Source organism: Saccopteryx leptura, chromosome 3 (genome assembly GCF_036850995.1).
Source record: "Saccopteryx leptura isolate mSacLep1 chromosome 3, mSacLep1_pri_phased_curated, whole genome shotgun sequence".
Classification (NCBI taxonomy): Eukaryota; Metazoa; Chordata; class Mammalia; order Chiroptera; family Emballonuridae; genus Saccopteryx; species Saccopteryx leptura.
The window spans coordinates 20,936,877-20,950,252 of record NC_089505.1 but is presented as its reverse complement, the minus strand read 5'-3'; the positions used below and the strand labels follow the sequence as shown (position 1 = coordinate 20,950,252).

Below are 13,376 nucleotides of genomic sequence, written 5' to 3'. Positions count from 1 at the left end.
TCAATATGTTTCCTTCTGGCAAACAGATGGTGAAACAAAGCTTTGCTTTTGTTCTGAGGAGCTGCTTGAGTAGGGACTCTATGACAGATCCTACAAAAGGACTGCTCTGTCACACCACTTGATGTGAAGAGCAGACAGAAAGTCACAGCCACTGTCAGGTATTTCATCACAGGGGACAGAAGCTGTGTCTCCCTGTCATGTAACTCAGTCGCTGACTCAGAAACCCTTTCTATTTTCTCCAAGGGAAATCATCATAACTAAATTGTCTGTCCTAGAGTGGGTACGGTATTTTTTTTTCTTTTTACAGAAATGAAACATTAGCAATTGAATATATATCTTTGAAAAAGCTTAAGTGGCTTATTAACAACAAGTGTTGCCTTTATAGAAATGATTGACTCTCTTTCTCATTAGGCCTTTTATGAAAGACAAGTTTATGTCACACACAGAATTTTATATTCATATAAAAATAAATTATATGTAATGTGAATATTATACACTTACTTTCTCCATATCTTAAAGGTACAGGTCAGGATTTACGTTAAGGTTCGCCTGACGCCATACCTTGTCTCCCAAAGTGTTTTCTCAGGAACCTTGGAATCCTGCTATGTCGCGTGTTTTAGGAACTTTCTCCAGGCTTTTTGATTCCTCCCCTGGCTGTTGTACTGGACTGTATGCCAGCTTTAGCCTTTCTTGAAGCTGGGTCTCTAATTCACTTATTTTTCCATATTTATCATTTGCTGGTATATTTGGTCTCCCTATCATAACACATTTTCTTCTTATATAATCAGTTCAGTTATCAAGGGATTAATCACGTCTCTCTGTAGCCTCATAGCACTTTAGCAGTGCCACTCAGAGGTCCGGTTGCTCAATTATCTGAGTCCATTTGGTTCCCCGAGAGTTACTCTAGCAGCTTTTAAGTCTAAGTATTGATATCTAGAATATTCTGGAAATTTAGATAGATAAAAACATGTGTCCTGTCCCTTTTTACTTGACTTTTAAATAATATTTAAAGAAAGACAGGCAGACAGATATATGCTGAGTATGAAAGTTATCATTCAAGACAGCTTGTTGACATTGATCTACCAGGAAGTTCGATGAACTCCAGTTCACTTTATGATGATTTAGACTATTGTGAGGTGAAGAGGATGTTGCTCATGTAACTGATACCAAAAGATGGGCTGTTTCTCAAAAAGAGGAATATGCATTTCTTCCTTAAATTAATTTACAGTTTACATTGATTGTATGTTCCTGACCTGGCTCTGTTTCCAGTGGACAAACAGGTCTGTGATCAAACCAGCTAGATGGGAAAGTGTGCGCCCTTGGGTGCTGAGGGCTGTAAGGCCCAGGAGGGTTTGGCTGGTGAGCAGCTAACCTGCTGTGGGCGTGTCTGCTCTGTGCCCATCAGATTCCTCTGTCCTTTTCTTGTCAGCGTCTCGCCTCTGTGTTTCTGACACTGGGCTTTGAACGTGACTTCCATGTTTGTCCAGGCCCTTTCCTTGTCTCCTAGCCTCTTACCCTGTCTTCCTGGCCCTGCCCTGCGGTAGGGCTTTGTATCCTGCCTGCCCTTCTCTGACTGAAAGTCTAACTTTACTCCTGACATTCTGGAAGCCTTTTTGTCTATTCATGATTGAAGATGGGCCTTGAAATCTTGCTGTCTTTCTCTGGAAACATTTGTTATGTGCTCTACTCATTCCAGACTATCCGCCAGACAGACTCAGCTGTGATGAAGTGTCTAAGATAACTTACTTGCCTTCAGTTACTTTTTTTTTTTAAAGGAACATGATAAATTAATCTTATATTTGCAGTTTTCTTCATAACTTAAAGCTATTTCTCTCCTAATTATACTCCCCATTTCTTTGGAGGACAATGAAATAAAAAACTATCTTTGGATTTGATATAATTAAATTTACGTGTTTTTTTTTTTTTTTTTTTTTACTTATCCTATGATATTTTAAGGTTTGCAAATATATTGAAATTCAAAAGTCACCTAAATCACTGGGTCACTTATCACTCTGTAACCATTTTCTTCTGTTGAGAAGTAGCAGGGCATTAGGAGAGGAAGTTAAAGAAAGCTTTTCGGCCTGACCTGTGGTGGCACAGTGGATAAAGCGTCGACCTGGAAATGCTGAGGTTGCCGGTTCGAAACCCTGGGCTTGCCTGGTCAAGGCACATATGGGAGTTGATGCTTCCAGCTCCTCCCCCTTCTCTCTCTCCTCTCTCTAAAATGAATAAATAAAATAAAATAAAAAATTAAAAAAAAAAAAAAAAAAAAGCTTTTCTTCCCCTGTGTAGTGTGAATCTGTCTCTGGCTACCCTGGTAGCAGCTTTTCCAAGGTGGTCTTCACACTTGGCTATAAAGAATACAGAATTGATCAGACTTCCAAATATTCCTTTATTTATTTATTTTTTTATCACAGAATTGACTCCTGAGGAGAGAGCCCAAAAGATTGCCAAAGCCATGCGCAAACAGTCTTCTGAAGTCAAAGAGAAGTGGGAAAGTCTAAACGCTGTGACCAGCAATTGGCAAAAGCAAGTGGACAAGGCGCTGGAGAAACTCCGAGACCTGCAGGGAGCTATGGACGACCTGGATGCGGACATGAAGGAGGCGGAGGCTGTGCGCAACGGCTGGAAGCCCGTGGGCGACCTGCTCATCGACTCGCTGCAGGATCACATTGAAAAAACCATGGTCAGCATCACTGCCTCAGATAGAGCATTTAAGAAATGTAAAACACAAGTAAAGAGAGCCAAATAGAGAACTTGTTATAAGGGATTGTCATAAGCTCAATGCCATCACAGCCCTTACCAAAACCAGACTATAGAAACTGTCAGTCACACAGATGTTTTCCAATGCCCTTAACCATTGGAATGCCCTTCCCCCAAATAACAAACGTGACTTTTACAATAATTTACTTTCATTTTACTTTATATTTTCTTCATTCAACTCTGCATTGGTAAACACTGACTTGGTTTTTAAGAAATATTTTAGAGTCCCTTTTAATCTCCAGATTATCTTTCTCTCTCTCTTTTTTTTTTTTTTTTTGCAATGTATTTGTTAAGACAGTTGAATTATTTGTTTCATAGTGTTTCTCACAGCTTGGATTTTGCAGAATGTCATCCACATGGTATCTATCGTCTTGGAAGGTTCCTCTCTACTCTGTATTTCTAGTAAATTGGTTGTTGAATTTATAGTTTTAAACAAAAGCATACTGGTTTACTGGGAATTCTTGTCTACAGATATCATATTATCTCATTGTATATACACTATAGATATACTATCTATAGTACATATATTATATAGTATAGCTGTACTATATAATAAGGGTTGTTTATATATTTAAAATAAGGGTTTGAATATATTAATGAAGGATTAGTTTAGCTATAAATTCTGTTTGTAGTCAGGAACTTGCCAAAATTAAGAATGTTAGACCTATTTTCTAGACCCCCTTTGGCTCCAATATTCTAGAACATACCCAGGAATAACAGTTAATGAGATTTAGACAAATAACAGCTTTAGAGTATAGTGCAGTTTTTAATAGCGTAGCAAAATATATACTAGGTAGTTATGAATCAAATCAAAGAAATACCCAGCTATATACTAGGTAGTTATAAATCAAATCAAAGAATAAAACAGTGAAAAATCGTGTTAGAATGACAACATGCAACATGAATTGGACTTTTATTGGAAAAGACATCCCTATTTTGTGCAGACATTGGATAATACTTTCCATTGGTTTGTATACGTGTGGCGGAATAGGAAGAGAAGAAAGGTCTAGGTAACTAACTGAATGCTTAAGCAATTTACGTGTGTGTGTGTGTGTGTGTGTGTGTGTGTGTGTGTGTGTAGACATAGGAATAATACAATAGCATTTGTTGAGGTTTACCATGTGCCAAGAACTGTTCTTAGCCAGTTTACATAGATATCTCTTTTAATCCTCACCCTAACCCAACAAAATAGGTCTTATTATTATTATAATACCCATTTTACACATGATGACATTGAAGATTCTGCTTAAGCCTACATTGCTACTGCAGGATGGAGTTTTCATGATTTATTTTTTGCTCTTTTCTTTCATTATAGAGACCTCATTCACAATAAGGTAATTATGCACAGTTTTGATCATCTACTTAAATTCAAAGCTTTAACAGTTACGTATTAAATTTTAAACTTAATATTATTACTAAAAGAGTATTGGTGCCTGCCATCTTTTATTTTAAAGATACATAAGTTTCTAGCCACCCTAGGAATTAAGTAGGCTTCTCCCTACAACTCTAATATCCTACAAACTATTTCCATGGATAGATCTGGGTGTAAAATAACCAACTGAACATAAAACTTTGTTGGAAGTTGCATACTTCTTCTTTTTTCAAACATGGTTTTAAACACTGAAGATCTTTAAGTCAATGGTTTACAAAAAGTGTATTCTTTTTGCTGTTTTTTTATTGATAGGTTTTAGAGAGATAGAGAGAGGAAGGGAGAACGAGAGAAAGAAGTATGCATTTGTTGTTTCACTCAGTGGTGCACTCATTGGTTGCTTCCTGTGTGTGCCCAGACTGGGGATGGATCCCACAACCTTGATGTTTCGGGAAGATGCTTTAACCAACAGAGCTAACTGGCCAGAGCAAAAAGTATGTTCTGTTGGACTGCAAAATGCCTCTTGGTTAAAGCAAGAATTTATCCATTTGAATTTGAAAGCATCAATTTTTAAATTAGGATGATCAGTGTTGGATGAAAAATTAAAAGTTATATCTGGGGTGGTTAAAATGCCTAAAAGTTTTGGAGTTGTTAATCCCATTTGATTAAAGAAATTATCTTCCTCTGCATCTAAATCCTTTTGTTCACATCTCTGCTTCGGTGGAAAGTTACAATTAATATTTAAGAGAAAGGAATAAAGTGTGGATTAAAATATTTTAACATCTTATTAGGAAAAAAAGCAAAAATCTAGAATAGATTCACAGTCTGGGTGTTTTACATGTGTTCTAATATATGTATTATATATACCCCAAATCCCATCGAAGCTGTAGGCAGATGAAAATCTGTACTTTTTACCGCTAAATATTATTAAACATGCCGAAGAGAGTGGGAGTCAAAATCTTTGGGGTAATCAAAGAAAGTTTACACCTTAAAATTATGCTCAGCCATTTTGATGTGCATAATTCACACCTTCTGACAGGAGACCCTTTGGGATTCACATCTGCCAGCAGGCTGCAGGGCAGTACCTTCAATCCTAGCACGTGTTTCTGTTTTTACCGCAAGAAGACCACGGAGACTTTTACTCTCCTATAGAAAAGTGCAGCCAGAACATGATAAATTGCTTCTTTACAACACAGCACATGGCAGATCTGAAACCATTTTAAAACTTGCTTTATTCCAAGCCTCTTCATTCGGAAGCTCTTACAAACCAAAAGATAAACATTCTTAAGAGATTTCTTGTTGCCGTACAATTACCTGACCAGCACCCCAAAAACAAACCCTGCAGACCTAGTTTGCCGAAGGTCTTTTATTTCTTTCTATATTTTTATTTTATTTTTATACCTGATTATAAAAGCATATGCGTAAATTATGAAAAACCTTGAAAACAAAATGAAAAATAGAGAGGTAAGAAAACAATTATTCATTAGCTTACCCCACAAAGAAAAATTACTATAAACAGCATTGATTGTTAATTTTCTTTCAGTCTTTTTTTAATATATTTTCTTGACTACATAGTGATTATATTACATTGTGTGTTTGTATTGCCAAAGGTCTTTTAATTTTCTAACCTGTGGCTTGTAACAGATAAGCATTCCTTTTTGGGAGAAGTTAAAACTCCTTTATTGCCCTGGAGGATTTAAAAAATCTGTCTTCATGTTATAACCTAATTAATTTTTTTTCACATCTTTAGAAAGAATACTGGTTATTTAATAACCTTCTATAAATCTGAGAATATTTTCTAGCGTTTCGTTTTTAATCTTTAATATCTACATTTTGGTATTTCACAGCTATTGATTGTACAAACTGATTAAAATTCTTGAGTCCTCCAAGGTACTCAAGGAGAGAGTATGCATGTGTAATATTAAAATTGCAACGGAAGAAAGCTTGCAAGGTTTTAAGTTCTGTCGTTTTTATCAAACTGAATGTGAGGGAGGCCAGGACTCTTCGAAGTCCAGGCTGAAAATTCTCTTCCCTTACCCTTAACTGCCACTTAGCTCTGTCCCATGCTTCTATTTCAATGATGTATTCCTTAAGCCTATGTTATATTAACAAAATGCCTTTGTCATCATGTGACAGCGTTCCTCGTTGGACTGCATTGTGTGTCTGTTTGTGTGCGTGCTCTCTGACCTCAGCCATGGGGAAGAACCGTCACAACTCTGAGTTCCTCCTGGCTCTGTTTTGCAGCCCTTTATGTCTTTGTGGACTTGCCTTCTCTAAGGTTTGGAAATGCTGACGTCTTTAGAGTTCTGGCAGTATTTCTTACCTTGTGCACGTTGACCTTCCGGTTCACTGTTTCAAAGGTCGTTTTATACACTGCTCCCTCCGACGTCTGTCCTGGTCACTCCACCTCTGGCTCCAGCTCTGTCCTTCTGACCTTCCCCCCTTGAGTTTCTTTATGTGGCTTTTGGGCATGTTCAAGAATTTTGAAACACTAAAACCATTTTCTGACTTACCTAGAATTCGTTTATTTTAAAAAATAGTTATATTCTTAATATTATTTTGATGTTTATCAGTCATGATGATTCTTTTTAGCCTCTATGTGTTTTATAAGGAAGAGTGATATAGGGAAACTAGAAATGTTAGGGAGGAGAGAGGGAAGGAGGGAAATGGTAAATGGGGCTTTCTCTTTTATACTCAAAAAGGAAGAAACCCAATTAATAGTTGTAGTGTTTTAATAAAATTTTATGTCCTCCAAGCACTTTAATATATATTATTTCAGTAAACTGAGAGTGCTGAAAGAGGGTTGGAAATGGGGCTCACAGGCATGTGCCTAGTTTCGTAGGAGATGGGGGTTGTAGAGATGATAACACGGGGGTGGGGGGGGCTGATGCTAATGGGATGATTACAGACCTACTACCCAGAAGTTCAGTTTGGTACTTGGTTAATTCTAGTTTGGGGATATACCCAATTCTGTTCCCAAATCCATATTGGCTCAATTTTGCCTCAAATATCATTTTTGTGGGCCTTTGTCAATAGAAAGGGATTCTGCCCCTCTTGTATTGCAAACTTGGTGTGAATGCTGCCAGGAGTCTGTCTCAGGAAGCTGTGTTCTGCATGCGGCCATTAAGAATATGGATGCTTATAATGCCATGTACTAAGAGCAGTAAGGAATGATACCTCAAATACGTAACAGCTGGATGGTGTGGCCCCAAACAATCAGAGGGGCCTCCACTGTAAACCTTAATACGTGTGTCCAGACATGTCCAAACTGCATGTCCTGGCTGGGTTGGAGAAGGCGAAGAATGCTGAGGAACTCATGGGAGGGGCCTCAGGGAAATCTTTTCTGAAATGGGGTGCGTGGGTGAGCACCTGAGCCGAGTCTTGGAGAAGGGAACGTGAACATGGAGGCAGGTGGAATTAGGTGGAGAACGGAGAAAATGTAGTGTTTTCATTATTCTGTTTGCTCTAATGGATACATGACTGTCATTGGCCCCAAATATTTGTTTTTCCCTTCTTTCCATGGACTCCCCACCCCTACCCATATGAGCTCATTCTGCGCCAGAAGTGACATTTGTCAGTTTGAAGCATTATTTACCTCTTTTCTAAAAGACTCCATTTCTCCGCCCCACCTCTAACCACAGTGATTCCAGATGTTTTTCAAAGGGACAAACACGTCTCCAGAATATAATGGCCATAGGTGTTGTGGTTATGGAAGTTGTTTTTACTGGCCACTTTCTAACTTAGTTTTCCATGGAATCTTGTTAAAATCAAGTTGTTGCATCAGGTGAAAAAATATTTAGGTTGCCATATGAAGAAAGAAAAACAAAGCAAAATATGAAAGAAACTTAAAGATAGAATGAAGACTAGAAATTAGGAAAGTGGATAATAATGGCGAACATTTTCCGGACTAAATTGCATAGAATGTAAAATTTGAAGGAAATACATAATCACTTAAATGTGTTGGCACGATCACGTTTCTCTTCACGATCTGTTTTAGTTTTCCTGCAACATAAAGGAAGAGTTTTTCCTTTTAAGGCTTAAAATGTATTTTAATAAGTTGATGCTGCCTTACTGCTCTATTTCTCAGAAAAACTTAAAGGAAGACCCTTGAGTTCGTGGTCCTGGTTGCTGAAAACCTGTGCTAAGTCAGCTCTGGGTGATTAGGCCACTGTCCTTGGCCTCTCAGCTCATCTTGCCATTGTCTTTGAAGGAAAGTTCGAAATCCTACCTTTGGTTCTAGCCTCTTCTGATGGCATCGTTATTGTCCTTTTCTTTTTCCAGGCATTTAGAGAAGAAATTGCACCAATCAACTTCAAGGTTAAAACAGTGAATGACCTGTCCAGTCAGCTGTCTCCACTGGACCTGCACCCATCTCTAAAGATGTCTCGCCAGCTTGATGACCTTAATATGCGATGGAAACTCTTGCAGGTATCCGTTGATTCCTCTTCCTAATCTAGGTTTACAACTTCGTGGGTCTTTGAACCTTATATCCCACAATTCTACTGTACATCATGACTTTTTCTTTCTTTGTTGTTGTGTTTGATTTTGGATTCATAGCACGTCAGGTATCTTTCAGTCTCTTGAACTCACAGACCTCATTTATTTAGGACTTTATTTTTTCATGTAATTTTTTGATGTGCTGTTCATATGGTATTAGTAGAAAATTGCAAAAGGTCAAATAAATCACAGTAATTGAAACGTATGGTAGGTCACAGAACCATTTTTTCCCATCATGGCTTATAAAGGAGTCATTTTTCTTACTTTAATTGTGTATTTTTTTATTTCTCTTGAAAAGTTAAAGTCTCCATCCTTCTTACTCCAACTGCTTGCTCTTAAGTTACCCTTAGTTCTAACACATTTATACTGTTGTGGTATTTACCTTTAGCTCTAAAATCTTAGCTGCAGTAATGCAGTTATTTTAATGACTATAGATCTTACTGGCTTGTCCCAGATTTCATAGAGCCAAACCAAGAAGAACCTTCTCATGTGTTATTAGGTATCAGCATTTGCAAGCCGCTACCCATGCAAGTCAATAGTGTTAGTTCCCAGGTGTCATAATAATCATTATTTTTTCTGAAAACTAGCAGGATAATTTGAATGGGAGATTGAAAAAATAATGCTTACTATTTTCTCTCTATATTCTGGGCCTAAAATGTAATATTTCATAAAATAAATATGTAATTTTGAGGTGGCACATAGAAACATTTTAAGGTATAATAGTTATTCTGAATTAATTCAAACATTGAAACACACAATGGTTCTTATTTTCTTCATGAACCTGAAGTGTAAGAGATGAGTTGTGTAGCCTCAGACAGTCTTTTCTGTCTTTGAAAGAGTATGAATAATCTGGGATTTGTAAAACAGGGTACATTATACTCCAGCGTGCTTTTCTAGTGAATGAAAGACAGAAATATTTGACCTTTCCTCCCTTTTCCTTCTGCTTTGTTTCTCTAATTTATCATCTTTATATAGGTGTTTCTGTGGTCCATCCTGGTTTTCTTCCCATCCTGCTTCTGTTATCACCATCTGCAAAGATTAGAAGTCAGGGAATATGTTGTGCTTGAAAGAGGATATGTGTTCTGTCTTCCTTATCTCCGAGCCTGGTGTCTGCTGGAGCTCAGATGTTAGCTGCTGGTTGAATACGAGGGGAAGTCTATGCTTCCAGACAACACTGTTAGGTTTCAGGAGGAGCATCTTGTTTTCTCCTCCTGAATGTAAAGTGTGGCACTGGAACGCTCTCTTGGCCTTCATGAAAAAAGTACTTGTTAATAAAACTTAAATAGCCAGCCAGGAGAAACTAGAGCTGCCCAGTGAGCCAGAGATATACACGTTTCATTTACAAGCAGCTGCAAATAAGATTGGCAATCTAAGTGGAACAGCTGGCTAGCACTACAGAGATGAAGATCAGGAAAAAGGACATGGCAAAGTCAGTAGGCTGTGTGCAACTGTGATGGACGGGCAGCAGTTTCTAGTGTACCAACTCTGCATTTTCATAGTGAAGAATGTTAACCATACAACATGTGTAAACAAAGATATAGACTATATTAATCTGCTGGTATATGAATACCCTCAAATCAAGATAATTGGACAGAAACTTGGAGGAAGTTAAAATATTTCATACTCATGTGTCTATCTATCTATCTATCTATCTATCTATCTATCTATCTATCTATCATCTCTCTATCATCTAGCTATCATGCAGGTCAGCCATCTCTCTTTTTATCTCTCTATTTTCTCCCTTGGAATATTTTAGACTTTCATTTGCTCCCTGTAGCACTTTTTGCCACATTTCGTAGAAAAGAGAGATGAGTAGACACTGACCTCATGGCCACATTCTGACCTGAGATGCTTTAGACCCTGACTGCTTCTGAGGCAATGTTGAGTGACATTAAAGGCATAGATTCTGGCACCTGATTAGATGGTTATGAATATTAGCACTGCTACACACTAACTTTATGTCCTATACCTCTCTTTATGTCTCAATGTCTTCATCTGTCAAATGGTCATTATAATAAATAATGCTCACCCAATGTAGTTGTTCTGAGGATTAAAAGACTTATTTCATATAAATTGCTTTGAAGAGTGCCTGGCACTATTTGCTGTTTCTTGGTGCCAGAAGGAGTCTATTTTCATCCCAGTATTTTGATTCCAGAGATAGAGAAGGAATCTGTACAGGCAATATCTTGAGCAGTCGCATCATTTGCTATAACAACTAAATCAAGAATATTATTAAAGTTATTGTTTTGAATTCAAGTTATTTTTGGGTGTGACATGCAGGTTTCTGTGGATGATCGCCTTAAACAGCTTCAGGAAGCCCATAGAGATTTCGGACCCTCTTCTCAGCATTTCCTTTCCAGTAAGTACTAATAAACTCGACTGATCTCATTCATTGAATGAATCAGCGTGCTCTTTCACTCAAGAAGCTGTATTCCTTGCTATAAATATATTTACTTACATTAGATAAATACAGGCAGTCCCCAGGTTACGAACGAGATAGATTCTGTAGGATTGAAAATGTCTAAGTATTTATACGCACAGAAAGGTAAAAATAAATACTATGTTAAGACAAACATCTGTCTAAGCTGAATTTAATAGGTAAATGTATCTATTCCAACTTACATACAAATTCAACTTAAAACAAACCTACAGAACCTATATTGTTCATAACCCAGGGACAGCCTGTTTATGTAAAAGGTTGTATTAACATTAATGACAATATTGTTTATTGGTTTTCATTTGTAAAAACCCAGTCACAATTGATAAGTCTTTGAAGTGCAGCCAAAGTCTTGAGCCATGGCCTTCCACTAAGCCACCTGTTATGCTAACTGCTGTGGTATATCCTCATTGCTCTGCCGTACGCAAAGGTTATGAGCTTTTTTACAATAAAGAAATCATTTTTATATTTAAAGACTGTAAATAAATTGTTTCTACTTAAAAAGTGCTAATTAGTTTAAAATGCACCTGTGCCTTTAAAAGTAAAGCTTCATTCTCCACAGATCTTTAAATGAGAAAATTTTGGTTTATTAGACTGCATTCATATTTAGCTTTTTTTCTGGTCAGGTATTACAGATTTAGCCAAACCACATATGTAGATTTTTATGTAATATTCTCCAATTCTTTGTAAGGGCTGTTGATGAGCTCTTGAGGAAACTGGAGAATATAGGACTCAGTCTCCCAGATTGAGGTTAAAATAGTAATTCTGCTTTTTACCAGACCTGTGATCTATGAGGGTTAATTTCTTTCTCTTAAAATTCCTATGATAATATTTATCATAGGAATTAAAATTAAATGAAAAATCATATTGAAAATTAAATGAAAAATCATATTGAGTTACACAAAGCCCCTGACATAGCACAAATGCTTTCACCAAATGTTAATTTCTTCCCTTTCGTTATCTCTGGCAAACACATCTAAGAAAACATATTTCAGTGTAGTTTAAAACTTATGTCACAGCTTATTTCCCAGTTATAACTTCTTTGTATCTATAACCTTAGAGAGAAACCATGTCTTCCAACTAAATTGATTACAGTTGTTATATTTTCTCTCAGTCTTTTGTCATGGTTGATAATCTGCCTTACCTCGATTCAAGGTCAGGCTTTTCTTTTTCAACTTCAAGAATAATCCTGACCAGTCATTACCCGCCTTTCTTGCCCTACACACAGTGCTCAGACTGTCTCTTCCTCTCCTCCCCGACTTAGTTCACACACCTGAGCCCTTAGGTAGCCTAACTTTGAGTGATCTGTAGTCCTTCCTGTAATATACTGTCTACCTGGGTGCCTGAGCACATTTCTAAAGTTTGAATACCATCAGTGATGACCAAGTAAATAGGCAGTCTACTCATTTGGTCTGAATCACTCCAGATTTCTGCAACTTAATTTTACAAAATATAAAGCTATGTGCTTTATATTCCAAATTAAAGAGGAATTTAACACTGAACTGAGATTCTATTTACAGTTCTGGTATGAGGATTATTCATCTATTAGTACTGATGAAACCCTATACTTTTCACCTAGCAACCATTCTTTTATAATAAAAAATCAAACTCATGTTTCTTAGGAAATGAAACATTGTAAAAACTGAAGCCCAAGCACTTCTCCTTTAATTATCCAACACTCCAAAGAGGTCAGAGTTACTCAAATCAAAACAATTATTAAAATGAATCAAGAAGTGTAAACAAAAAATCCCAATTAATAAATTTCATAATTGTTATCCCTTGTTGCTTGGAATCTTTGGCTTTATTATATTTCTGGGATGTTAGCCCTGGTTATGAAAGGAGCCTGTTTAGGCACAAGATAAAAACTGACCTATTGGCCTGGGGTGCAAACATTAAAGCGAGGTTGGCTCTAATGGGAGAAATTTAATATACCTAGTTCCACATTTTCACCCCTTTTTACACTTTCATGGACAAAGTTGGAGAAGGAAGTGCTTACATTTTATAAGGAGAGGAAAAATTGTTGAGTAGAAAAATTGCTGAGCTAGAGATCACGTCTGAGCTCAGCCATTTTCTTGGGCAAATTATTTCATCTCTAGTGTTTATTTCCTCATTTATCAAATAGAGCTTTAGTATGTATCCTGTTGGCTTCCTTTTCAAGGATATATTAGAAAATACCTTTGCGAAGTTTAGAATGCTATATATTTTTAAGGTATTAATATAACATGAAATTCAGAAAAGAATCATTGGTGAAAATTGGTTAGATAAGTTTATAGTGATAATTGTGAAGTTTCATTTTTTTGAACTTGTTTT

General features: G+C 36.9%; 1 protein-coding gene across 5 annotated transcripts in view; it reads left to right on the top strand.

Moving 5' to 3' along the window:
• Positions 1–13,376, top strand: part of UTRN (utrophin) — a 515,659-nt gene that overhangs the window by 399,560 nt on the left and 102,723 nt on the right. For all 5 annotated transcript variants that reach the window (XM_066373070.1, XM_066373071.1, XM_066373068.1 and 2 more), the window contains 3 exons: positions 2,418–2,686; positions 8,414–8,560; positions 10,910–10,988. In XM_066373070.1, the coding sequence (XP_066229167.1) occupies positions 2,418–2,686; positions 8,414–8,560; positions 10,910–10,988 (495 nt within the window). The remainder of the gene's footprint in view (positions 1–2,417; positions 2,687–8,413; positions 8,561–10,909; positions 10,989–13,376) is intronic.